This window comes from Stenella coeruleoalba (genome assembly GCF_951394435.1).
Source record: "Stenella coeruleoalba genome assembly, chromosome: 15".
Lineage (NCBI taxonomy): Eukaryota > Metazoa > Chordata > Mammalia > Artiodactyla > Delphinidae > Stenella > Stenella coeruleoalba.
In genome coordinates, this window is record NC_137161.1 from 14,359,984 (window position 1) to 14,386,564 (window position 26,581).

Here is a 26,581-nt window from a genome sequence, read left to right on the forward strand (position 1 = left end):
GGGCTTCACTCTGCAACCCTAGCCTGCCCTGGCCTAAATGGTTCTCTCTCTCTCGACCTTCTCTGACCTGCTTTTAATCCATCCTGAAAGATGAGTAAGACCTCAACTCCCTAGCTGGCATTTTGGGGACTACTGCAACTTGGCCCTTGGCTACTTTTCCAACCATGGTTTTTGTTAACTCTCCTTATAAACAAGTGGACTCCAAGCCGGGCTCCAGCCTTCTCCTCGCCTCCTTATTTCCTCTTGTCTGGGATGCTCTCCCCTTACTCAACTTAATGAAATTGAGATCATTCTTATAAAGTTTTCAGGCCCACGGAAGATGTTTCACAAATGTTTATTATTTATTCCCTCCCACGGATCTTGTAAGTCCTAAAACTTAATGCCTCTGACATCACTCCCCAGCTGGCTTGAGCTCCCAGAAGAAAAAGCCCAGGAGAGATCCAGCTCGGTGTTTCCATGGTTGCCCAGCCCTGTGTTGGAATACGGTAAATACTTAATTTGTGAGTAGGTGATTGCTTTCTGGCTGCCCGCGATGCGCAGGGCTCCGCAGCAGGCACCGAGGCTCCAGACCGAGACCCTGGTTGAGCGCAGGAGACACAACACCGAACGAGGGGAGTCTCGGCGTCGGGCCCCAGGGGTCTCCCGAGCAGCGGAAGCGCACAGCCATGGGCCCCGCAGACGGCACAGGAGGACCGGCCCCCGACCGCCTCCCCGCCCCCGACACCGCCCGCTCTCGGCCCTCAGCGGCTTCCGGCAGAACTGCCCCCCCGCGGCGACGCTTGGCCTCGCACTTCCGGCAGGAGGATCCGGGCCTGGAGCTTCCGCGGCCGAGGTGAGTGGCCGCGCTGCGGCCCTTCTGCGCCCTCCCGGGGTCGGGGGGTGGACCCGGGCGGGACTGGGAGCGGGATCCCGGCTTGGCAACGCGCGCCGCGGCTCGGGGCCCCCCGGGGAGCTCGTTATCCCGGGCCTCAGTGTCCCGGTCGTAGAGGGGTCCGGGCCTCCGAGCGCCCGCGACGTGGTCCAGGCGGGCATCACGCGGCCCCGGCCCTGCCCTTCGAGAGGCCGCGTCCCGCGATGGGGTGGGAGTCGGGGATGGGCAGTGAGCACGTGGACAAACAAGGAAACGTCAGGTAGTGGGAGGTGCCAGGAGGCTTAGGAGGGCTCCCCCTCGCCCAGGACGTTCAGCCAGGCACAGGTCTGTGGAGTGTACCGGGCAGAAGGAACAGCAAATGCAGAGAAAGACACAGGCTTGATGTGTTGGACAAACGAGGGGCCAGCGTGGCGGGTGGGCGGGAGGGAAGATGAGGTTGCAGATATGGGCAGAGGCCAGAGGCTGGAAGGCCTTCCTCTTGGGCCTGCTGAGGAGTCAGGGTTAGCCCCAGAGGGCCTGGTCTGCTTTCTGTGCTCAGACCACCTCTGGGGCTGATGGGTGGACTCCAGGCTGTAGCGGGGGAGAGGAAGCAGGGACGCCAGTTAGGAGCCTCCTTGACTTTGAGAAGGTGCTCCGCGTGGGCTGGGGTGGGCATGGGGACTTTCTGCAGGTGGGGGACCTGGACTGGCTCGTTGAAGGAACGGTAGGATTTGAACGGTGGAGGGAAGGCATGACAGTGTTGGAGCAGGAACCCCACTGGAAGCCAGAAGGTGCAAGAAGTCGATTCACAGGAGGGTGCAGACTGCCCTGGCATGGGAGCCCTGGGGGAACCACAGGGAGGGAGTGCCAGGAGAAAGCTCCCTTAGTGCCAACACGCCCCGTGGTTGCCTGTGGGACATCAGCAGTCGATCTCAACAGGGAGCAGTTTTTCCCCCAGGTAACAGTTGGCGACACCTGGAGACATTTTTGGTTGTCACAGCTTGGGATGAGGGGGAAGGGATGCTACAGGCACCTAGTGCGCAGAGACCAGGGATCCAGTGCACAGGACAGGCCTTCTCCCAACAAAGAATTATCTGGCCCCAAATATCAATAATGCCAAAGTTGGGAAACATTGGTATAGAGGAAAGAGCATAGGCCTGAAGTTCTGTTAGATGTAGGTTTGGTGCCCCCGTGCTGCACTCTCTGGCTGGGGGAGAGGAGTCTGACTGTGAGGGCTGCAGGCAGAAGCAGAGAGGACCGTATAGGAGGCCAGTGCATTGTGTAGGGCAGGGAGCATGGTGACTCGGATGTAGTGGTGGAAGTCAGGAGATGGGACCTTATTGGGGATATTTTTTCAAGATAGAGGAGACAGTATTTGCTGATTGAATGTGGACCGAGGGAAAGAGAGGAGTCAAGGGTGAGAACAAGATTTCTGGCCTGAGTTACCAGGTGATGGTGCCCCTGGCTGAGGTGGGAAGAGGAGGTTTGGACAGAGGGTGGATTACTCCTGGAAAACAGGAGGCAGCCCTGGACAGGCTATGTGTGAGACACCTGATGTTAGATATTCAACCGAAAAGGACAAGGAGGCAGTTGGATATTCTTGTGGAGTTGAGGAGGTCGGAGAGAGGGATCCACACTGGGGAGATGTAAGCTCACATGTCAAGGAATGGGACCACAGGAGATCACCTAGCACAGCGGTTCTCAACCCACTGGATACAACACCTTCTTTTGAACGACAGATATTTTGGTAACAACTCCCCTTATTATCCGCAAAGGAAATTTATGGTTAATGAAAATGGCCTACACATAATTTTTTTTTAAAAAAATTGACGATCCCCTAGCCATAATATAAAAGGGAAATAAAAGGAAAATAATTGATGATAAAATGTTTCAATATGTGAGTTCCTGGGCCCTGCGGTACTAGAAACTACGAAGAAGCAGTGGGCGCTCTCACCTCTGGTAGAGCCTCTGGGGGTATGAGAGCCACAGTGCAGGTGGCTGCAGCCATGTCGCGTTGGCAGCTTGAAAACCATGCCTGCTGTGTCTGCAGATGAGGTCGTTTTTCCAAACTGGGAACTCGTGGTACCGTTTTATCAAAAACAGTTCAGTCTCCCCTCAGTGTACATGGTATAGGTATTATTGGACATTTTAGTGCCTAGGAGACCCATGGAAAATTTATTTTGTGTTACATGTGAAACAGAGTTGGGTTGTAAGTTCAGGGAATTATAAATAGATCTTTCACCTCTGTGGATGTTGAAGTCATGCAGGGTGCCGAACAGTTCTTAGTTATGTGGACTGTCCTCCCATATTCCCGACTCACTAAAAGCTAGGAGAACCTCCCCAAAACAGCACAGGTTTCCAGAGTTTCCTGAAGAGAGCCACAGCCTAGGGTGTCCTCTGGGCAAAACCTTGTGCCAGCTCCCAGTTTGCCTTGGGGGAGGAGACACGGTAAGCCAGGTTCCAGAGTATAGAACTGAATGTGATTTCTCCTTTTAGAAAGGACCAGGGGTGGGGGAGGTAAGGTATGTCTGATCGGATGGTTCTAGGAAGGCTTCCAGAAGGAGGTGGCATTTCAGCAGGGGGGGAGTGTCTCAGAGGAGGAGATGAGGCAGCAGGTGGGTCACACTGGCCCCGGGCACGCCTGGTCTCCCCGAGCCTGCGAGCCTGCATGCTCTGGACACTCATTAGGCTCGGCTGGATTGATAGGAAGGCAGGGAGTGGTTCCCTCTGGCGAGACCCTCAGGCAGGCACTGCCTCCATGGGAGTGGTTGTTAGAGGCTAGGGCATGGGAGGTGTGGCTTTTCCGGTTTGGTTTTTGTTTGGTTTTGGTTTTTTTTTTTTGGTCATGAATTTATTTTTCTGGTAAAGGATGTAAACTGTGGCATATAGACTTAGCTCAAATTCTGACTGACTGGTAGTCCACGCCCTAGTACTGACCAGTTCGTTTTCAACGCCTTAAAGCCCAGATCCATCTTCTGAAAATCACATGCCCTTTCTTGCATCGAGCCATCAAACCATACAGGGAACGCACAGTGTGCCAGGTGGGTGTAAGCTGACATGGGCACTGTGGCTCCGGTGTGCTCGGAGTGCACAGCCCCTTGGGGGACACAGCCTCACACAAACACGATGAAGGAAAAGTAGGGGAGCCGTGGGAGCAGCCTGTATCTCAGGGGTCCCATGGGGGGGGCGGTGCTCCCTGAGGAAATGCCATTTGAGCTGAAGATAAGTAGGATCTGCTGAGGAAGGAATGAACGGTGGGCAGAGAGTTCAGCTCCCTGGGGCAGCAGGAAAGAGCCCGATGGGTTTGGGAAAAGGAAAGCCCTGTGGCAGGACGAGGACACCAAGAGTCCGGCAGGGCGGAGCAGGCCTTCGTAGCCAGGGAAGGGTTTGGGTCTTTATCGTAGGAGCCTGGGAGCTACTGAGGGGATGCAGTCTTCTCTGACATGATCAGATTTACATTTTTAAAAGGTCACTTTGGTGGAAATCCATGGAGAACCGCTTGAAGTGACAGGAGAGTGGACGTGACAGGGAGCTGTGCGTCCTGCGGTCCTGTCCACTTCGCTCCACTCCCCGCGGGTCAGGGCTGGGGAGGACACGTGGGGTAGCCCTCCCCCTGCCAGAGCCACCGGAACGGCCTTTTCCTCTTTCTAGCCTCAGCCCTGGGGTCCGGCGAGTTGTGTACGCAGTTGATCATGGAGAGGGTCGGCTCGGGCCACCAGCCCCTTAGGTGAGAACAGAGTCTAGGGCTCAGGGGACGCTTCCCGATCATGGAGGCAGCCAGAGCGCCAGCCAGGAGACACGCTTGTTGAAAGTCATGGGTCCAGCTCGACTGGCCCTTCCTGCGGGCCCTGCGGGCATCTTCAGGAGAGGTCCGCCCCCACTGACCAGAGCCGGGGAGCTGCAGCTTCCACGGATGGGGAGGTGGGCCCTCGACGTGGCCTTTGTGTGGAGGGCGGTGTTGACTCTGGGGCTGGTCCTTCTCTACTACTGCTTCTCCATCGGCATCACCTTCTACAACAAGTGGCTGACCAAGGTAAGGCGGGGGCCTCGCCCGCCCGGCCGGGTAGGAGATGGCTGTGGCCAGGGCTACAGCGCCCCCAGTATTTAACAGCAGGGAGGCACAGGCTTCAACCAGTCACACTGGAAGCCACTCACACCAGTGACGCGACAGGGCCATACCAGGGATTCCCCTTAAATATTGGGATGGAGGGGAAATCAGGAGAGGGGGAGACACGCAGGATGAGCTGGGGAGCTGTGGGGTTCCTAAGGCCCCTTGTACAGCAGCGCCCCGCCACCAGGTAGAGGCGAGGCGGGAGGCGGGAGGCGGGAGGCGGGAGGCGGGAGGCGGGAGGCGGGAGGCGGGGGCTGGCAGCAGGCAGTAACAGCACCGCCGTCCGTGCTCTGTGCTTGGGCTCCATACAGAGCTTCCACTTCCCCCTCTTCATGACCATGCTGCACCTGGCTGTGATCTTCCTGTTCTCTGCCCTGTCCAGGGCCCTGGTTCAGTGCTCCAGCCACAGGGCCCGCGTGGTGCTGAGCTGGGCCGACTACCTCAGAAGAGTGGCTCCCACAGGTACGTGCCCGCGGGCTGGTCCGGGGAGGGCCCTGGAGGCAGGAGGGAGCTCGGGAAGCCAGAGGCCCGGACCAGAAGGAAGGAAGCCTCTGTGGCTTGAAGCTTAGGGTCTCCCGGCCGCACTGCGGGGCGGGGATGGGGGGGGCCGTGCAGCAGTGGCCAGTCGTTCCCGCGCCCTTGAACACACACACCGAGCAGGTCCCAAGGCCTGGACACAGTAGTGAGCAGGGCACAGGGTGCCTGCCCTCGGGCGGCAGAGGGGGCGCCTGGGGGCCACGGGGCACAGGGGAGGATTTCCGGAGCAGGAGCTGAGTGGGCTGAGACCCGGAGGGGGAGCTGACAGGAGGCACTCGTGTGCCTGGGTGAGGTTGCTGTGTGGGTAGGTCTGAGAGGGAACTGAAAGTGTCTCGAGAGGCTGAGGACTCCGCATTGGTAAGAGGAAGGGGGAGAAAGGCGAACCGAGAAGGTGGTCGGGCCAGATCCTGGAGGGCCAGGTCCTCCGAGAGGAGTGTGTGTTTCATCCTGAGGGAGGCGGGAGCCACTCTGCAGAGTTTCCAGTCGGGGAGCGTCAGGGTCCGACTAACACCCCTCCCTCCTCAGGGGGATGTTCCAAGTATTCAGCAAGTGGCAGCCGCAGTGGCCGCAGCCAGTCAGGTGGAGGATTGCCGCCCCCTCCTCTTTTGGGGGGGCCAGGAGTTAACCCTTCAATTGCTGGGTAGAAAGGAAGGCAGGGAGGACCCCAGAGAAAGGCAGGCCTACAGGCCAAGGCAGGGGGCATTCGGGCGCCTCACGGAGAAGTGTGCTCACTGCGGGCACACCCGTACGGGCCTGCCCTGGCTGCGTGTCCGGTGGGGCCCGTGTCTCTGCAGCACTGGCAACGGCGCTTGACGTGGGCTTGTCCAACTGGAGCTTCCTCTACATCACCGTCTCACTGTGAGTACCGGCCATGCCCAGCACCGCCCTGGGGGCTCTCTGTCCAGCACCGTGTCTGTGTGCCCGGCCGACGGGCCAGCCATCACACTGCCCTCTGGGACCCAACCCCCTTGCTCTTTCCGCGCCTCCCTGGCACCCAGCAGCTCACCTGGAAGTCGCCAGCCTCTGCAGTGAGCCAGGCATGGAGGGGGTGTCGTACCTCCCTGCCAGGTGGCCTGGGGAAGCCGGGGGTTCAGACGGAATGGTGACAGGGCAGCCGAGAAAGGGGCACAGAGGGGCAGGCGGAACAGTTACTTTCTTATCTCAGATTTTGCGCTTCAGCGAGCACAGCCTCTGCCTTCTCTCTTTCTCCCCTTCTCTCCTTCCCGCCTCATCCTGGTCTGCACTGAGGGGTCGGTGAATAACAGGACTCAGGAAGCTCAGTTTCTCCCTGGTGATAAGCAGAGGCCTCTTAGGCATAGATTGCTTCCGATTAAAGGTCAGGCATCAGCCCAGATGACTCAGGCCGCCTTACTTTGGTCTTTGTATCCAGATTGCCCTGCTGCCCTCAGGGAAGTCAGGGGTCTCCCCCTGACCCTTTGCAGCCCACTGATTGTGCTGTGGGTCCGCACCCCCAGCTGCAGCGGTGTGTCATGGGTGACTTCCCCTCGCAGGTACACGATGACCAAATCCTCGGCTGTCCTCTTCATCCTGATCTTCTCTCTGATCTTCAAGCTGGAGGAGCTGGTGAGGCCCCAGCTTTTCTTGTGTTCCTCCTACCCCCACAGATGCTAAGAATAACAAGGGGAACCTGAGCAGTGGCTTGTCACTGCGTGTGACCGAGGAGATAAGGCCAGCCCAGGTGGCGCTAACTCGCTGAGGAAAGACCTAGACACAGGGTGCTACTGAGAATATTTAGAAACCGGTATGGCAGGAGCAGTGACCAAAGGAGACAGGGTTCAAGGGGCAGCAGGTCCTGCGGGCTTCCCGCTGTACAGCAAGAGCCCTTTGCTCCCTGGGTCCGGGGGGGCCACTGGGGCCACGTGGGGACCTAGGACAGCTTTAGGGAAGCACTACCGTGTTTCAGGATCTCGGTACATGCTGGCTGGATGTCAGCCCTGCTACACCGACGGGCAGGGGCTGTCCAGGACCCCAGGGTGGGGCAGGTAGAAGGGTGTCTCGCCCCAGGGGCAGCCAAGGTGGCTGCTGGCCCCCAAACTCTGGGTGTGAACTTGAGACCCCCAAGGTGGTTGCAACTGCTCCCCATCCTTTCAGCGTGCGGCGCTGGTCCTGGTGGTTCTTCTCATCGCCGGGGGCCTCTTCATGTTCACCTACAAGTCCACACAGTTCAACGCTGAGGGCTTTGCCTTGGTGCTGGGCGCCTCGTTCATCGGGGGTATTCGCTGGACACTCACGCAGATGCTCCTGCAGAAGGCGGAACTTGGTGAGTGCGGGGCCTAGGCGCCAGGCGGGGTGGAGGCGGGCCAGGCCTCATGGCTCACCCGTGTCCCTTTCTGCAGGGCTCCAGAACCCCATCGACACCATGTTCCACCTGCAGCCGCTCATGTTTCTGGGGCTCTTCCCTCTCTTTGCCGTATTTGAAGGTACGTGGGGTCGTCCACCTCGGGGGCACCTCAGTGCAGCAAAGCTCCCATCCCCACCTCAAGCCTGTCACTGTGGTAGCTGCAGAGGTTACGGAGATCAGAGATGGTGGTCCCTTCCCTAGCAGTGCCTGGTTTGGGGGCTGGACAGACACTTAAACCAAATGGCTGGAATCCAGCACATAAATGCTACGTAGAAAGAGCGTGTAGAATAAATACACCAGGCGGTGATGACGGTGAATGCAGACAGCCCTAAAGGTATGCCAGGGCTGTTCTGATCCATTTAAGCCTATTAACTCCTTTAATACTCCCCCAAAGCCTATGTGCCAGTGCTGTTACTGCCCCATCGTGCAGATGAAAGAAGCTGAGGCAGAGAGAAGTAGAGAGAGCCTTGCCCAAGGTCCCGTGGCTCATAAACGCACCTGAATTTGGATCCAGCAGCTGGCTCCGGCGTCCTTCCTCTTAACCATGATGCGTTCTTTCTTTTAGAAGGAGCACAGGGTCATGAATTGCTCCAGGATGGTGGGCTGGAAAGGCAGGTCAAGGCTTCCCAGACAGTGCGTTTTGGAGAATGAATGGGATTTTGACAGCCTGATGGGGGCGGGCGTCCCAGGAAGGGGGAACAGTAGGTTCAGACGTGGGGAGACGTGTCGGGGATTGGCCTTGGCCGAGTGCACAATTCTGGGGCAAGGGAGAGGGGGAGGGGAGAGGGCGGCACACAGGAGCCCAGGCAGGTGAGCAGCATCTCCCAGAGCAGAGGCAGGATGATGTGTCTAGGCTGGGGGCTGGGGGACGGGGAGGCAGGGGGCCCACCGCCTTCCTTTCCCCAGTGTTTTGGAACGAATCTTCGTCCCCTATCTGTTTATCCTTCCTCTCTGAGTGCCTTCTGTCCTCGGGGTTATTACAGAGAATTCCGCCCCACGTCCATTTAAGTTCCAAGCAGTGAAGTGTCTCAGACCTCTCGGAGAAAATTATTCTTCCCTTTTAAAATCTCTCTCCATTCCTTCCTTATGCCCCCTTCACCAAACGCCACACTCTCCCTCCCTTCCTGGGTGTTCACACCATTCCCCGGCTCTGCAAACCCCCACCCGAGAGCCCCTGCTGGTCATCACTTAGCAGAGCTGCAGGGATTTAGCTCCTTTAATCTTTTCTGGTAAATTAATCCCCCAAGCGCCTTCATTACTTATGTTGCTCTTCCCCGAATTCCCTTCAATTTGCCAGCGCCTTTGCCGTACTGCTGAGCCCAGCACCAGACAAGATGTCCTACCTCGGGAGGCTGTTTCCCCAGGGGGACTGTCACTCTGCATTTCTTTGGTGCTTCCCCCCCCAAATCTCACAGGACTCGGCCAGTCTCCTGCTCCCACAGGTGTCCATTTGCTGAGTCGGGGGTTCAGCTTCACGCCTGCTTCTATACCAGGGGCCTTTCCTGCAGGGAAAGGAACCATTCTCTCAGATGGGCAGTGTCGGAGGGCCAAGGGTCCTCTGGAAGTCTAAGCGCAACTTGGTGCGTGGAGGCGTGTGTGGGTGTCTCTGGAACAAGGGGCCGTGGTTTTGTCAGGTCTTTGTACGCGTGTGTGTTTACTTTTTGAGAACTGTTCATCAAATTATATTCTCCGGTCTAGTCCCAACCCTTTCATTTAATCAGTGGGGGAACTGTGGTCCAGAAAGGGGGCATGTCTTGACTAAATCCCACCGCTTTGTAACTAAATGGAGAAGGTTTGTACAGATAGAGTTTCATCCCTGTTTAGAGGTGACCCACCTGAAATTAAGGTACTCCTCCAGTGGCCCAGGACATTGACAGTCCTCATGTGATGGGCTGTCCCGTCTCTCTTTGGCCCACTGGGTATCACAGCTGCCAAGGCCACATGAAGTCACCCTCCCCCACCCCTCCTCCCCCAAAGACGGGTAGGTACATGACGTATGAAGGAGCAAGGCACTTCTGCCCGATTTCCTCTGCAGTGCCAGCCCCCTCTACTCTAGCCCAGAGGCTCAGAAGCCTCCCCATCACTCCCTATAAGGATCTCTGGCTTGTGTTGCCCCGGGGCTTCCCTGGTTTCCCCAAGTCTCAGGCCACCTCCGTGGGATTCTCTGACACCTTCCGTCCTTGTGCTCAGGGCCTCAGACAGGCAGCAGGTGCAGTGAGTGTGCAGTGCAGCAGAGGCAAAGCTCACCCGGCTGCTGGGTAGGGTGAGACCGCCCAGGCAGGCACACCCAGGACATGGCCTCCCGCTCTCTCCTCCCATTGCTTCCAGGTCTCCATTTGTCCACATCTGAGAAAATCTTCCGTTTCCAGGACACAGGGCTGCTCCTGCGGGTACTTGGGAGCCTCTTCCTTGGCGGGATTCTCGCCTTTGGTTTGGGCTTCTCTGAGTTCCTCCTGGTCTCCAGAACCTCCAGCCTCACTCTCTCCATTGCTGGCATTTTTAAGGTACAGTCTTGGAGGTGACTCCAGCCCTGTCTTAGAGGGGAGACCCCTGAGGGTGTCCCAGCTCCTACATCCCAGAGCCCTGCAGAGAAGAGACGGAAGTGCCTAGTTAGGGTGCTGTGCACTCTGCTGTCACCTGCACTCCTTCCATCACCATGGCCCTGTGAGGTGGGGATGCACATCCCTGCTTCACAGATGGGGAAACAGACATGAAGAGCTGCTCGTACCCAAGGATATACAGCTAGGAGGTAGCCGAGTGGGATTCAAAGCCAGGTCTGACTCCACTAGTCCTGGGTTGCATTTACGGTTTACCAAGAATGCCAGCTCTGGTCATTTGGCAGTGACCTGGAGCCAGGATTGAGAAGCCCCCAGTCAGACTCATTAGCGTAGAGTTCTGTGATTGATTGGTAATGTCTGCCATGGGCACAGTAAGGGATGGTTTTATCACGCATGCCTTGCGTTCGCCAATCCTGCCTTTACTGCTGTCCAGCAGCACCCCTACCCTCTCCTCTCATCACTTCTCCCCTTCCTTCCCCCACCCTCTCTCACTCCTTCCTGCTCAGGGCCATGGACCAGGCAGCCACTGATACTGGAGCAGTGTTGCCTAAAGCCAGAAGTATAGGGTTCCCCGAGGGTCTTGCCAACCAAATGATGAGGCGTAAGCTGTGCTTCTCAGAATGCATCATCTGACAGGTCCCATTTGCAGTCAGTGTGTACGAAAAACCCCGTGACCAGTGTGTGTCCTGTAGAGCCCAGTGTGACTTCATTCCCCTGTGGCAGCAGAGGCTCCCCATCCGCAGGTGCCTTCTGGAAGGGCAGCTTCCTCCACTCCTGTGGGCACGGCTGTGGCGTGCTACCCTGTGCTCCCAGCCTGCATTTGTTTGCTAGTCCTGACAGCCCTGTGAAAAGCACCTCCTCCTGCTGCATCTCAGTAACACAAAGGGGGAAAAAGCGTCACAGGCTGGTTCGCTGAGCTTGGGGAGGCTTCTGCCTTTGCCTTGCAGGCCAGCCTGCCCAGGCCCCGGGAGTTTTGGCAGGTCTGGCTCTACCCTGTGGGTGTGCCCGGGGCCCCTGCCCTCCACCTCCTCCTCCTGAGCATGTCCCCTTCCTGCAGGAAGTCTGCACTTTGCTGTTGGCAGCTCATCTGCTGGGCGATCAGATCAGTCTCTTGAACTGGCTGGGCTTCGCCCTCTGCCTCTCGGGAATATCCCTGCACATCGCCCTCAAAGCCCTGCATTCCAGAGGTAACCAGAGCCCGTCTCCTGATGACGTTCTCCCCGTGACTCTTAGCCCCACAGGCTCCCCTCCACTAGCCCTGCCAGGAAGAGGCAGGTGGCTCTTGACTCCCGAAAGCAGTTGCAGTGTGGTCTGCACAGTTCAGCTGCCTCTGCACCGGCTGTCCCTCTCATTGAGGATGTTTGCCTGGGATTCGCCACCGCCACTCCTCCGAGAAGTCACAGGGACCGTCTCCAGGGGGTGGGCGGGGGCCTGGGGGCCTCAGCACATGCTCATGTCAGGCCATACCAAGAAAACCGGTACTGGGTCTGTAACTGGGCTGCCTCTGTCCTCAGGTGACAGCGGCCCTAAGCCCGTGAAGGGGCTGGGCTCCAGCCCCGACCTGGAGCTGCTGCTCCGGACCAGCCAGCCGGAGGAAGAGGACAACGAGGAGGAGGAGGGGCGCTTTGTGGCCCAGGGGCAGCAGTGATCAGCTTGGCAAACAGCTTGGAAGCAGGCCGCTCCCCAGCCTTCACACCTGTCGGCAGCTCGGGGACCCGGGCGGCCCCTCCCAGCCGCTGGGGAGCAGCAGCCCGGGGTCTCCCAGGCTGGCCTCGAGAGCACGTGACCACATGGTGGGCCAGGGCAGGGAGTTGGTCAAACGGGTGAGCACCAGGCCAGCCTCAGACCTGGCCGGAGCGGGGCCCAAGCGGTGCTGGCGTCACAGGCTCTGAGAGCCAAGGTGGTGATTTCAGAGGTATAACGGGTTTGGACTGTGGGCCAGTTAGGAACGGGAGATGGAGAAGATGGGGCCTCATCGCCTGGAGAGCATCTTTTCTCAGAGAGCAGATCTATTTATAGTTTGGAAATAAAGGGTTTACGGTCCGCCGGCCACCTTGTGTTGCCTGGAGGTATGGGGGCAGGCAGGGAGGCGTGGGCCTGACCTCTCCCCTCCTTTCCCTGCCTGGGGCCTTCCTGGGGAGACTGGTCATACTCCAGGCCTCCCATGTCTCTCGTGCTGCTGTTTGAGCCCCAGTGCCCTCTCTTAGGGCCCCACCACACCTGCAGGCAGGAAAAAATAGGTACTGAGTTTCATATCCTGGGGACTTTAATGCTTTCACAGCCTGATTTGAATATTGACTCTGTGACTTACTAGCTGTGTGACCTTAAGCAAATTATTAACCTCTCTGTACCACGGTTTTTTCATCTGTAAAGTGGGGATAATAATTATCTCAGAGTTGTTCTGAGGGTCAAGTCAATATTGGTAACAGATTAAATGTCATTTAAGTATGTATTTTGAAATTTCTTTAACAGCCACAGGACCGAGACCCTAAACGAGCGGCCGTGCTAGGATTCACGGCCAGGACTGTATGCCTACGTGCTTGTCCATGGACCATACACAGAAGGGTTATGGGCCTCTGGGACCTGGGCCTTCTGCTCACCTACCTTGGGCAAGTCGCACCACCCCTCTAGACTGCAGTCCTCTTTATAAAATGGAGAGGGAGGAGGTGAGATGCCAGCTCTGATGTGCGATGGTTCTGAGGCCTGGTCTGCTCCTGTGAGCTGTTCCCCTGCCTTGTGAGAGCTGCTGGCCAGTGGTCCTTCCGGGCACAAGTGCTTTTAGGCACTCACAGCAGGTGGCGCCATTGCACCATGCTTCGGCTCCTGAAACTGCCCGACCTGCCGCCACTATCCAAACTCAGGCAGGGGTCGTGGGAGGAGGACCCACCCTGGTGTCTTCCGGTAGAGAGACTAGGAAGGGACTTGTTGTGAATTGTTCTAATCAGATCAGAGCCACACCAGCCCAGTCCATCAAGCCTAGGAGAGCGTTCATACTTTAGAAGTGGGTCAGCAAACTTTCTCTGTAAAGGGCCAGATAGTAAATATTTTCCATCTGGGGGCCATATGGTCCCTGTCGCAGCTGCTCAGGTCTGCTGTTGTAGCAGGAAAGCAGCCACAGACAGAGATACAGAAGCGAAAGGGCATGGCTGCGTTCCAGTGGAAGCTGCTTATAAAACCAGGGATCAGCTTGTCGGCTGGAGTTTGCCAGCCCCTGCTGTGGAGGAGTCCTTAAGAATGACTGAGTCCCACTCTCCGTCTTATGGCTAGGGAAACTGAGGCCCAGGAGGGCGCAGTGACTAGCCTGAGGTCTCCAGAGCCTCTGGCTCAGGAGGAATTAGAACCAAGGTCTCCTGCTACCAATTCAGCTTCACAGTGCAGACAGACTTCTCAGGGCTCCCCTGAGGCGGTGTCTTACCTGGTTCCTGCACCTCTGCCCCCCTTGGATGCTGCAAGCTCAGAGGCTAGGATTAAAGGAAGCTTGCGTTCTACACCGGATGACCTGGGGAGAGCCAGCAGGCGGAAGGAGCCGGGGTCCTCCCTGCCCCTGCCAGAGGCTGCTTGGGATGCAGGATGCTCCGGCAGTGGGGAGAGGCTGCCAGAGCCCCGCTGGCTCAGGTGGATGAGAGCTTCCTGCCTGCTCTCCCCCCCATCTCCCTCTCCTCGCACAGGGAGCAAGGTGTTGTCTGGTGCAGTAATTATAGGGTGCAGAGCGGGGGGGCCCCAGTACCTGCATGTTGGGTTCAATGACAGCCCCTCACTTAGCAGCAATTACCAGTCAAGCCTGGAGGAGGGCTCCCTCTCCTCCTCCCCCACCCAGCCTGCCCAATCGCCTGGCCTCCAGGGCCAGACAGAGTCACCCCCAGCTTTGAGCCCTGGAAGCACCCATGCTGTCTGCAGCCGTTGCGTCTCAGGGCTGCAGTGTCGCCATGGCAACTCGGTGCCTGCACAGGTTGAAGGAAGCTGAGGATGTGACTTGTCTCTCCAAGGCTGTGGCGTCTGTCCCCACGAAGCCTCCAGCTCCAGGGCTTCTGCTGAGGAGGGAGGGGGGGAGGAGGTGCTGACGTCCAGGTTTGAGTTTTAAGTGCTTACATGCCCACCGCCTCTCCCAGGGGCCTCCAGTGGAAGGAAGGTTAATGCCCCCAGTATATGAGCATGTCTGCAGTCGGGGGGCGTGGTGGAGGTGAGAACGAGCTGGGGTTTGCCCGTGGGAGAAAGTTGAGACATCAGGCTGGACCTAGAATACCTTCATCCTAATTCTGGTACCTCCTCTGTCAGGAGGGCTCAGGGGACCACCTCCATCTGTTTCTGCTCCGTTCTGCTGAGAAAAACCTCAACATTCCAGTGTCTTGAGAGCAGTTACGTGGCACCGAGAGAATTGTCTTCGTGGTACCGGCCACAGCCTGCTGCATCAGGCACTAGTGATGGGCCGAGTGGGATCCCCACCTTGCAGTCCAGAGAGCCCAGATCATCCTTTTGGGTCGACAGCATTCCGTGAGCGCTGGCTGTGTGCCAGACACCACCGGCCCTGGGATGGAGACATTTGTCCTTGGAGAGACGGCACATGGGGCCATCATTCCTTCCAGCCCAGGGAAGCGTTGAGGCGCAGGGGACGAAGGAAATGGGGAGGAGAACAGAGTGGACGTTCACTGGGCACCTCCTGGGCCTCTCACGTCGGTTATGTAATCGCTAACAACCCAGCGCCGTAGGAATTGCTTGTACCTATTTCATAGCTGTGGAAACGAAGCTTGTGGACGTTAAGCACAATAGTGCCTAAGAACACAGCCTCAGCACTCCACTAGACCTGGGTTCACATCTCCCCTTGGCCCTGAGGTGAGCTGTGCGTCTTGGGCATGTCGCTGACCCCCCTGAACCTGTGTCCTTTTTTATAAAGATGGAATGACTATATATATATATATCTCCTGATGAAGCCGTTGTGAAGGTGAAGTGAAATCGTGTCTATAAAGCGGTTAGCACATACCAGGCACATAGTAATAACCATTCAGCAAATGTCAGCCAGCAGTGGGGAGGTGAGGTAACTTGCCTGGGAGACAAAGCAAGTGAGAGGAGCAAGCACTGGGGTCCTGGCCTTCTGAGGTCACCATCCCTGCTGCAATGCCTGGGACGGTGGACACTTCATACATATTTGTTTCATGAAGGAGTTTCCAATAGTAGAAACTAAAGTGAGGGTTTTTCTGGGTTCTGGGGACCAGTCTAACTTCTAAATGATTTGCTCTACAAGAAAAGCCTGTCCCTCACCACCACCCATCCCTGCCAGCCTCCAGCCTCCCAGCCATCCCCTTGAGCCTCCACCCTAACCACACAGCACCAACATCAGCCAGGCCCCTTTGACCTTGCTCTGTAGTAACCAGTTAGCTTGACCTCTGTTCCCATGGTTAGGTACCCAGAAGCGGGCCCACAGCCCTGGTCCTGCTGGCATCCTGCCAAAGGGTTCATCTTTTTCTCCTGGATGTCTGATGAGAACTCTCCTGCTGGGACAACAGAGGGACAGAGCAGAGAAGCAGGAGCAAATGCATTCAAATGCATTCAGTGAATGTTTCCGGAGCATCCACAACACGCCCTGCCCAGTGAGAGCTGCTGGAGGTACAGTAGGCCTGAAGACGCTGTTGCTGTCCTCAAGGAGCTTCTGCAGGGCTTTTAAGTCTAATGGGTCCCCTGGGAAATATACTCAGAGGTAAAGATTAAAGTGTAAGATGTTTAGAATATGGTCTTGGGAAAAACACCTGTGGAAGGGAGGCAAAGGAGGCAGGTCTCGGCAGAGGGAGAAGTCGAGCTTCGAGGCAGTTCCGACAAAGGCCTCAGTCAACCCCGTGGGGAACTTTGGAGCTGGGATGACCCTTCAGAGTTGTCCCAAGTTGGGGTGAGAAATTCAGGCCTTTGTACTTCCTCATTGATCTGTCTTGGAATTGGGCCTACCCTGGAAGGAGGCATGTTTTCTTCCAATCAAGACAATCTCCAGAGAGGGCTGACAGCTGAGGGCTGCCTTCCAGCCACGCTGGAGTAGTAAGTCTTTCATACCCAGTGGGGCGATCTGAACAGCCCATCACAGCATCCAGCACACGTAGGGTCAACAGTCTGGCTTCAGCGACGACCAGGGATCCCTGAAGAGGGAAGCAGCATCTGGCACATCTGGCACTTGCAAAAATATATCATTTTATTGGGGGAGGGTTCCTTGACCCCCAAAAGATTAAGAACCACTAGTCTAGGGAAAGCCAGACTTGGCCAAAACTTCAAAACACGAGCAGAGATGCACACTATTGGTGCTCAGTGAATATGAGTGGGTGGATGGATGGATGCCACGTAGAAGAATGCATGGGAGGCAGAGAGAAGGGAGCAACCAGTTCTGCCTGGGGCAGGAGGAGAGCAAAGATTCCCAGGGGCAGCTGACCCCTTTGAAGTGAGACTTGAAGACTGAATAGGACTGGCCAGGCAGACAAAAGGAGATAGGCATACCAGACAGGGGCAAGAGCAGATGCAAAGACCCAGGTATGAGCGAACATGGGGATGGTGTGTTTCAGCACCGTAGGGATTAGTTCACCGTGGCTGGCCACAGGTGCGCTTGGGTAAGAGGAGGGGTAGTGGACGTTTTCTCCTTTGAAAAGCCCACAGGTTCCAAGGAGGTATCCTGATGGGAATCGCTTCTTGAACAAGCAGGTATCTCCCCTCCCCCCACTAACACTTAACAATTGCCCCAGTCTCCAGGTGGGGGGAGGGGGAGGTCCTAAAGATAATCCCACACAAGTGAAAAGCATCTGGTTATCTACCACCTCCTTTCCCATCCTTCTTTGCTCCTGCAGTCCACTCCTGAGAGGTCAGTGTTGCCAGCCGCCCCACTTTCCAGAGGAGAAATGGGCTCCAGGGGCCAGGTGACTTGCCCAAGGTCACTCACCCCCCTGGCTCCCAAGCGCAGCCAGGAGCCCTCTCTGCAGACTCACGCCTCCCAGTGCCCTGTTTTCCACTTCTCTGCTCTGCAGCCCTCCGGTTGGAATGCGCACAGTCTCACCTGCCTCCTGGGATTCAGCCCCTCTGGTTAGTGGGGGCAGGGGACCAAGGGTCTGGCGGGGGATGGCGGGGTGGAGGGGGGTGCAGCATCCCCCTGGCCGTGTTTTGCTCTGGGAGGAATCCCCACTGAGCCAGAGCCTCCATCCCGTTCTAGGGCTACCCCATGAATCAACATGCCCCCGTGGTTAACTCAGTAATGCTTTTATTAATAGTTAATTATTCAGTGCACACTGGGGAAATGAGCCTCACTCAGGCCTTGTAAATTAAGGCAGTGATCTCGTGAAAGAAGCCAGCGGGAGTTCGTTACCCACTCCCGTCGCTGCATCTCCTGGCTCTCCATTTAGCAATGCTAAATAATGGAGGGCCTGGGGGGGCGAGTAGGGGACAGAGACCTTCTCCGGTGGAGGTGAGAAGGGGCAGATGAACATCCTCTGGTTTCCTCCGAGAGAAAGGGCTCAAGGAGGGTGTGGCGAAGGATCAGCTGGGAGATGTGATCCCGCACCGTGGCAGTTGTCATCGGCCTGCGTTCCTTGTCACTGCTGGGGACTCAGCGCGGCCCCCAGGGACTCGTGTCCAGGGCAGGGCCACCTGTCGCAGGTGTGGGACTCCCAGGCGGAGAGGAGCCCGTCTCAGACACTCCCGTCTCTGAGCCGCAGGCCTCCCTCCCCCACGCAGCCTTTCTCATTTCACCAGTGTCAGGCTTCCTGGGCGAGGTTTTTGTTGTGGCTGAAGCCAATTTCCCGTCCTGAATTTGCAGCTGAGCTGCATAAGGGGCTTGTTCTAACCTGGTTTGGCTTTTCTAAATTTAACTTTCTCCCATGTTTTGTTTCCCTGGCGACAGAAACCCCTCTTTATCTTCCTGGGAAAAGAAAGCCAGCACCTGCTTTGAACCTACTGTGTGCCAGGGCCTGTCCCCCCGGTTTATGTTGACTCATTCTAACGTTCAGCTCTGTCTTTGGGACAGTGACTCCACCTCCCTGGGTCTCCATTTCTTCATGTGAAAATGGAGATATAATACTCCCTATGTCTGGAGTGATTGTGATGGTTAAATGAAGTAATAGATGTAAAGTACTTAGAACCCTGCTGAACACATAGTAAGTTCTCTCTAGGGGTCGCTGCTATTACTGCCTTCTTCACAACTGCGCTGCCATTATACAGAAGAGAAAAGTGAGGTTTTCAATCCACGCTTTGGCTTGTTCAAGGACTCTTGACCCAGAACTTCACGTTGCCAAAGCTCATCACTTGCCTTCCATGGAGGCAAAATGGGGAGCCGATCTCTTCTCCAGAAAAGCACATTGGCCAAGTCCCAGGAGCCAGGAAAGATGTGCCCTTCTGTCCCTGCATGCAATACAGAGCCTCACCAAGGCAGTCTGGGCTGAGACACTGGAGCACTGGGTCCAAACCCTGCCATACCTGCTAGCTGTCACATCGGCCCCTGCAGCCTCAGTTTCCACTTCGGGCAAAATGGGCTCCTGGCAGCACCTACCTCCTTGCGTGGTCGTAAGGATTTCTGTTTGAAAGTGCCTGACACCTCGTAGCCTTCTTTGAGAACTCTCTGCACCTGGGATAACAAAAAACCTCCCCCGCCCCAGGTTGTTGGAGGAACCCTGGAGACGATGGGCGTCCATCTGCCGTCAAGCAGGAAGATATGAAACAGGTGAGCTTCTGGTGCTCCGCCAAGGCCACTCAAAGGCAGGGATTTTCAGAGAGCCTCTGGGGATGAAACACTGCCCCCGTGGATGTGATGGTCTCTGGCCTGACGGGGGTTTTCCTGGGACAGGTGATGCAGAGGGTTGGGGACAGATGGCCTTTCCAAAACCCATGCCAGTTGTGAACTGCCTTGCAGGTGAAGGTCGGCTTCTCTGCTGTGACCTCCCCCTCCCCCAAACTGCTAGAGCCACACATGGGCAAAAAGTCTGGGGTGGGGATTGAGGAGTACGGCTCCAGGTTCATCTATAATATGGTGCATCAGATTTAAATGTCACTGCTGCAGGCGGCTGACCCGGGTTCCCACACAATGGGCCACGAGGGGCGCCTTCGCCACCTCTTCATCTTCCTGGCGGTAGCTGACCAAAGGGAGGGAGATTTGGTTTCTTAAAAAACTAAACACTTGTTGAGCACTCTGGCGTTGCCTGGGCAACAGCCGAGGGGGGAGAGAGAAGCGTCTTATTGTTGAAAGTTATTCTTGCTCTATGTCAGAGGGTTGCTCTGAAAAGACCCAAGTTCTCCAAGCGTCCAGACTGGTCTCTCTCTCAATCTCTCCCCTGGCCCGGCTGGCCGTGCAATCCCAGCTCTTGTCCTCCCTCAGCCCCCAGACCCACTTCCAGGTCCGGGGCTGTGGGAGGGGTCCTGGCCACGCTGGACATCAGGATCCTGGAGGCAAGTTCCCTCCATACTCTGTGCGTTCACCCCCAGGCCCAGGGGGCTCGTGGAATAAATGCACAAGCAACAGGCCGGCAAGGAGAATCCCTGCTGCCCCACCACGGGCTGCCTTTCCGGCACCCGACCTGGGATATGGACACAAGTGTGGCTCCATGACTTAGGGGTCAGCTCACAGAAGTGCCTAAACTTGATCGGGGTGGGGGTGGGGAGAGTCCTGGCCATATAATCCAGAGGTGGGCATCTTGGTCCTCAAGCCCAACCAGGGGCGAGACAAAGGTGACCTTGTGCCAGGTCATTGCTGGGGGGCCATGGCTGAGTGCAGCCGCCGGGATCCTCGGAAACAGTGTAAGTGGCACCCCGTGCCCCTCTACCCCTCTCGCGACACTGTTTCAGAATTGTTTACTCGCCTCTCTTCCCCACGAGACTGTCAGCTCCCTGACAGCAGAGCCGCATCTATTCATCTCTGTGTATTCTTGTAAGCTGCCGCAAATCCTTTCAGGAGCAAGGCAAATTCTGAAAATCCAGATGAGATGTACATATATTTTTAATTAGAACATGTTTACATAGTGAATACATACACATGATGCAAAATTCAAAGTTTAAAAGGACTGAATACCCATGTCTCCTGCTGCGCAGTCTCCTTGTATGGGGACAGCCATGGTTTCCAGCTTCCGATGTATCCTTCCAGAGATATTCCACTCATATAGAAGCAGATGAGCATCAAATAAAATATATTAGTCACATCTCTAGCTCCTGTGTCTAGCACAGGGCCCAGTATATGGTAGATGCTTGATAAAAGTTTGTCTGATAGATGAACACACAAACAGGTGATGCATGGATGGTTGGGTGGGTAGATGGATGGTTAGGTGGATGGATGGGTGCCGCTCTTGTACTGTTAGTTCCCTTTTCACCCAGATGTCTGGGTTCCCCAACAGGGAGTTCCTTGAGAGAAGGATGGAGGCCCAGCATCAGACACGTTCGGTCTGAGGGGTCCGTGTTCTTCAAATGGTGACATTTAATAGGCAGTTGGACTGTGCTTGTATCAGGGAGGAGTCTTGTTCGACTGGTAGTAACAGGGATCCAACTACAATGGTTTGAGTCCATAAAGGTTTTCTTTTCCTCGTGATGAGAAGTTTATAGGGGTTCAGCCCTCAAGGATACCAGAGTTGAGGTCACTGTGATGTCCTTGACCTTTCTCTCGTGGTCTCAAAACTGTTGGGGGAGGGGGCTCCAACCATCATATCCAAGTTACAGGGAGGAAGAAGAGGGGCAAAAGGGTGCTTCCACCTCCTATAGGAAGCCTGTTCCTGGAGGCCCCACCAAATGACTTCTAATCATATGTCCACGGCAACCCTTAGCAGCAAAGGAGGCTGGGATGTGTGGCTTTTAAGATGGGCATGTTACTCCCCCAGATAATATTGGGGATCTATTAGCAAGGAAGAAGAGGGAGCTGGATAGAGTAGGCGACTCACAGCCCCTGCCACCCCTGCCCAGGGTGGAGACTCTGGGCCCCGGGAATGGACACAGCAGGAAGGCGCATCCCAGAAAAGAGCATAAACTGAAGCACAGAGGCGTGAAAGCTCACGGCACATTCGACCTACATCCTGTGGACTCTCGCCTCCAGTATCTCCGAATAGTCCCACTTCTCCTGCCCCTGGTCCTGGCCACCGTCATCACCTGGGGGACTGCAGCAGCCTGGCCCCTGGTCTCCCCACTCCCTCTCTGACCCCATGCTCAGCGCTCCGTTGCCTGCCCAGCATCCACAGTGACCCCTGCGTCCATAAATCAGAATGCATGGCTCCCTGCTTAACTCCCAGCAGCAGCCTGACTTGGAATGAAACCCCAGGTCCTCGCCCAGGCCCTCACAGCCTTCCTTGACATGGCCCCTGCGCTCCCCGTCCTCTCCCACCATCAGTCACTTTGCTCCATCCGCACCCCCTCCCACTGCAGAGCCCTTCTCTTGCCCCCGAGGCCCGGAGTGAATTTCACTCTGAACCTTCCCGTGGCAGCTTCTCTGCCTCCTTCAGGTTGCCACTCATATATCACTACCCCAGAGACCGTCCCCCCAGCCCCACCCCTCTTCTACCTACCCCCCTCTCCTCGCCATCACTCTCTACTCCAGGACTTAACCCATTTGGGGCCACGGACCCCTGGGCCTCTGGAGAAGCCTATGGACCCCTTCCCAGAATAATGTTTTTAAATACATAGAAGATATGTAGAATTACAAAGGAAGCCGATGATATTGAAATGCTGTTTTCAAAATATTTACAAAACAAATGTGTGATACAGCACTATAGGTGCATCTGTATTAACGCATTAGATAACAAGATCTAGCAGCACCTCCATTAACTCCCACGAATTTGAGGCAGTGATGAGTGTCAATGATATTTTGAAACGTCTGCAACCACTGTAACGTGATAGGAAAGATCTGATTTCTGCTGGTGACAGTCACAGGCATTGCCAATACTACAGTGTGTTGCCAACACTTTCAATTGAGGAGAAATGCTATATTTCAGTGAATTTAGTGAAATAAAAATGTAAATTTTCGCCCTTTGATTTCACTGACCCCCCCTGTATTCTGTCTGTAGCTCCCTCGGAGGAGTCTGGTTGGTTTTGGTTTTGGTTTTCTTGAAAGCCCCTTTCTCTGCCTGACATTACACATTTAGCTGTTAACTTGCTTACTGTCAGTTCCGCCCAGGAGGGCAGGGATTTTATCTCTTCTGTTCTCTGCTGTATCTTCAGAACCTAGAACACTGCCAGGCACGTAAGTAATCAATAAGTATATATTTTTAAATAAATGAACAAGCAAGGGATGAGGCTGGAGAGACAGGGAGGCTGGAGGCAGATCTGGGGGGCCTTGAATGCCACACTCTGGAGCATGGCTGTGACCGGCAGTGATGGACTCACCCTGGGAGGGAAGCTGGGCCTCGGAGAGATCACTGTCCCATGGCAGCTGGGCTGACAGTTGGGATGACTGGGGAGGTGAGAGATGGCCGAGGCCGCCTTCCAGAGGCAGCTTTCTGAGGGAGGCTTGGGCATCAACCACTTAGCATCATTCGTGAATGTCGGCAGCCACTTCACCCCCTGCCTTCCTGCCTCCTCCTGCTGTCCCCCCCCGCCCGGATGTTAAACAGGAACCCTGGAGAAGCCATGGTTTCTCAGTATTTCCCGGGCAATAAAGATGTGCTAGACAACGGGACAGGGCCCACGGGGCTGAGGAGGCAGGCACGGGGGTGGGCGGGTGAGAAGAGGTCCCAAGGCAGCCACTGCGGGGCGGGGGTCCTGGTGTGTCAGACCCTGGGGTCAAGCTGTTGAAGGGTCACCCCTCCCAGACCGTGGCTGGCTATTCAGAACTAGGGATTTTACAGCAACCTGAAAATCCAGGGAAAGACCAAACTTCTGGAATCAGCCGGCCTTCGGCCACTTGTTCCTTAATTGCACACTGTTGAACAGGTCACATATATGCCCCACACCTCCCTCTCCACATCTCGGAATGGGGTGGGGTGAGGATTCAATGGGGAAAGTGATGGATCTAAAGCAGCCAGCTCAATGCCAGGTGCACAACGGTTGCCTTTGTCACTGTTAACCCCTCTACTGCTAGTATTCCTTAACAATCCACTTTATCACCCTGCCCATAAAGGGAGGGGGAGGATGGCGGAAGGTTACCAGAGGAAACAAGTCAGTAGTGGAGAGAAAAGGCAAGTTCTGGAGTCAAACAGATCTGGGTTCAAATCCAGCTGTGTGACTTTGGGTAAGGCGCATCACCTCTCTGAACCTCAGTTTTCTCATTCAGAAAACAAGGATGGTACCTTCCTCTCATGGTGCGGTGAGGATTACCGGACGCGGATGCTGTGTGGAGGTAAGCGCTCAATCAGCAGGGCCGCGGAGTACGTGATCACAGCCCCAGCCCTGTGCCGGGTGAGGATGAGACAGACAATGGTAATAGTCCCCTGCTTTTTTTGTCAAGAGGTCTACACTTTCGAACGCGCTCTTTCCCATCCATCATTTCATTGGAGCCTCGCTTCAGCACCTCAGGATGAACAGGACTGAGAGTTTGATCCACATTTGACAAACGGGGACACAAGAGCTCAAGCGGCGTTGGTCTCAGGGAAGCAATCTGCTCAAATGTCACACAGCCGGTGAGATTCCGGGATGGACACGAAGCCAGGCATCTCAACTCCCGTCTCTTTTCAGATCAGCCGCTTAGGTATTCATCCACTCAACAGACAGTCCCTGAGCTAAGCTCCAGCAATAAGGCGGTAAATGGGCAGACACGACTTCCGCCCTCGAGGAACTTGGAGCCTGGTGGCTCAGGACACAGAGACCTTTTCCGAGGCTGCACCAATCACAGGGAAGACCCAGTTCTGCTCAGAGACGCAGATCGGGATGCACCCTGGGTTCAGAGTCATGGCTTTGTGTGCCCACCTTGGGCAGTGAGCAGGCCAGGAATAGAAGACTTCTCTGCCCTCAGGGATGAAATCCACTCGTTAATAAGCCCAGATACTGGGAATTCCCTGTGGTCCTGCTTCCAGGGCAGGTTCGATCCTTGGTCGGGGAACTAAGCTCCTGCAAGCTGTGCAGCACGGCCAAAAATAAATACATAAATAAAAGTCCAGAGATTTGCACCAGGATCCCAGCCTGAACAAGAGTCCTAAAATAAAGGTTTCCATAGCCAGATGCGTTCAGAAAAGCTACACATCTCCCACCCCCTCTGAGAGTCACACTGCTTTGGCACACCCTGGAAAGTCCTGCAGAAAAGAACCCTGCTTAACACGATGCTTCCCAAACGTGCTTAACCACGTGAACAGTTTTTTTTCAAGCCACGCCTACTAACTTGGGAATTAGGAACAGGGCAGCGGAAAGAGCACAGTGTCTAGAGCCAGTTACTTGGGTTTGAAGCCAAGCCTTAGATGCGATTAGCACTTGGTAAACTGTGGAAACATTATAACCCAGGAGAGGGGACGTGACTTGCCCAAGGTCACTCAGCGTCAGACCTACAATCCAGGTCTCCACGCATATGAGAGGCGTCCTTAGGGCATGTGCCACTTTGCTTCCCCTCTGACAGGGGCGGCCCTGACAGCCTGCTGGGTGGGTGTTATTTAGGTCTACTTGTCCATGCAGTGCCTTTGTACAGATTACAGAAAGGTGCCTCCTTCTCCTGGATCCACAGAATTCCACATGAGGGCACATGGATGGAGAAAGCATTGCATGGACTGAATTTTAGCCGCAACTTGCTTCCTTGGCCAACTATCCTTGTGTAGGTTACAACCTGTGCAACTGTACATGGCAACGCTTACTAGCCTCTTTCTCCTCATTCCTCTTCATTCCTTCCACCCTGGTCCCCTTCGTGGGAACTGCACCCTCCCCTTAGGGTGCTGGGTTGAGGCTGGGTGGGAAAGCCCAGTTGTTGGGCTGCACTTCCCAAGCTCCAAAGTAGCGGCGGCCAAAGATGCTGACTCAGCAAACTTTAATTTATTGCACAGGCCAGGGGTGCGCGTGAAGCAATTAGTGAAATAATGGTTACGTCGCACTAAAAATTATTTATAGAGTCACTGTGCACACAGCTGTGATTAAATTAGACAACCAAGGGGACTTTAACTGCCAACGGAGCCGGCATCCAAGGCCTCGGGCTCCAGCTGGCTGGGGATGGGGTGGGGTCACTTCTCCTGTCCAGTCACCCCCTGCCGGGCAGGTGAGCCAACCGTGACCCAGGCAGGGATGAGGAGGGTCTTCATGGGCAGGGGTGTGGAGAGCCATCTCCGTCCCGGATGTCCTGAGCTGCCAGGACATTTGAACGTAAACAAGTCAGGGGCTTTCACATACCTGAGCCTTAGCAGTCCCTGAAACTCTTTCAAAGAGAGTCTTCTGTGGACCCCCAATGACTGAAAGGAAGGTGGTCTGGGTGAATTAGAAAAGATGGGCCTGGAGACCTATGGGCTTGACATTGACCCCAACTGTGGGCCCTGAGAGCACAGAGCCAAGCTGGAAACCAGAGATCAATCCAGCCCTCTCTTTTCACAGGTGGCAAATGTGAGCGCCAGAGATTTCATCTCCCGTGTTCTCCCCACAGTGTCAGAGACCTTTGTTCCAGCCCTGGGTCCTGGGTAAGCCTTTACCCCAATCCGTGTACCCCGTGAGAGTTAGTGTTGGACACAGAGCTTCTACAGGAGGGAACAGATATTTTGAGCACCTATGGCATACCGGACACTGTCTGTATTTATATTTATTGCTGATTCATGTTTATCTTTATATTCTCATTTAGCTCCTTGCAACATTCCTGTCAAGTAAGCAATCTTGTCCCTCTTTACAGATGCAGAATCTGAGGTTCAGAGAGGTAAAGATATTTGCCCACAGCCACAGAGCAAGAGAAGGGCAGAGCCATTTTCTTAAGGTCCATCAAACTCCAATGATGGAGCATTGTGGAGCTTTGAGTATTTTGCGGGGTGTCTCCTGGGTGCGGGGTGTGATGCTGAAAAGTCATAACAGGGTTTCCTTTACACTGGACACAAGACATGCATCATCTTGTTTCATCAGCAGCCCCTTGCGTGCACATGGGGAAACTGAGTCACAGAGCACTCCATAAAGGGCCCCCAGACGCCAAGACTGTGAGCACTGGGGTTTGTGCTCATCAACAGCCCTCCACCTCTTGCTGAGATGCAGTCGGTACACCGTGTAGGAGCCACAGATCTTTGCCCAAAGGCTGGAGCTACCTGTGCAATTCCAGGATTCTCTCAGGGGCTGAGGGTGCGGGTAGCCTAAGG

The 26,581-nt window shown here is 55.5% G+C and overlaps 2 protein-coding genes across 6 annotated transcripts; both read left to right on the forward strand.

Annotated features, from left to right (window-relative positions):
* The first annotated feature begins 56 nt into the window (after positions 1–56).
* Positions 57–12,866, forward strand: SLC35H1 (solute carrier family 35 member H1). 4 transcript variants are annotated; one of them, XM_079945122.1, is made up of 10 exons: positions 58–832; positions 4,502–4,883; positions 5,273–5,423; positions 6,293–6,356; positions 7,010–7,082; positions 7,611–7,779; positions 7,856–7,939; positions 10,189–10,364; positions 11,476–11,605; positions 11,933–12,866. In XM_079945122.1, exons 2-10 carry the CDS (start codon positions 4,665–4,667, stop codon positions 12,064–12,066), a joined length of 1,200 nt encoding a protein of 399 aa, XP_079801248.1. In that variant the 5' UTR covers positions 58–832; positions 4,502–4,664; the 3' UTR covers positions 12,067–12,866. The 4 variants fall into 4 exon arrangements, with proteins under 4 accessions (XP_079801250.1, XP_079801248.1, XP_079801249.1 ...); XM_079945123.1 differs by lacking the exon at positions 58–832 and adding an exon at positions 3,367–3,891; XM_079945124.1 differs by lacking the exon at positions 6,293–6,356 and having other exon boundaries at positions 57–832; positions 5,344–5,423.
* Positions 12,867–14,661: 1,795 nt separating this feature from the next.
* LOC307198169 (uncharacterized protein) lies at positions 14,662–26,069 on the forward strand. Of its 2 annotated transcripts, XM_079944908.1 has the most exons (6): positions 14,662–16,019; positions 17,039–17,090; positions 17,234–17,465; positions 19,031–19,095; positions 23,614–23,679; positions 25,842–26,069. In XM_079944908.1, the coding sequence occupies exons 1-6, from the start codon at positions 15,970–15,972 to the stop codon at positions 25,926–25,928; spliced, it is 552 nt and encodes a 183-aa protein (XP_079801034.1). In that variant the 5' UTR covers positions 14,662–15,969; the 3' UTR covers positions 25,929–26,069. The 2 variants fall into 2 exon arrangements, 1 of the variants encoding a protein (XP_079801034.1); XR_013831573.1 differs by lacking the exons at positions 14,662–16,019; positions 17,039–17,090; positions 17,234–17,465; positions 25,842–26,069 and adding an exon at positions 23,788–23,916 and having other exon boundaries at positions 18,532–19,095.
* The last annotated feature ends 512 nt before the right edge of the window (positions 26,070–26,581 follow it).

Coding starts and splice junctions, on each gene's coding strand:
- SLC35H1 (XM_079945122.1), top strand. CDS start 4,665: ATGGGTCCAGCTCGACTGGCCCTTCCTGCGGGCCCTGCGGGCATCTTC. Junction 5,424..6,292: donor CAGAAGAGTGGCTCCCACAG/GTACGTGCCCGC, acceptor GTGTCTCTGCAG/CACTGGCAACGGCGCTTGAC. Junction 7,940..10,188: donor TCTCTTTGCCGTATTTGAAG/GTACGTGGGGTC, acceptor CATTGCTTCCAG/GTCTCCATTTGTCCACATCT.
- LOC307198169 (XM_079944908.1), top strand. CDS start 15,970: ATGTTTCCGGAGCATCCACAACACGCCCTGCCCAGTGAGAGCTGCTGG. Junction 17,091..17,233: donor ATCGCTTCTTGAACAAGCAG/GTATCTCCCCTC, acceptor TTGCTCCTGCAG/TCCACTCCTGAGAGGTCAGT. Junction 23,680..25,841: donor GACGCGGATGCTGTGTGGAG/GTAAGCGCTCAA, acceptor CTCTTTTCACAG/GTGGCAAATGTGAGCGCCAG.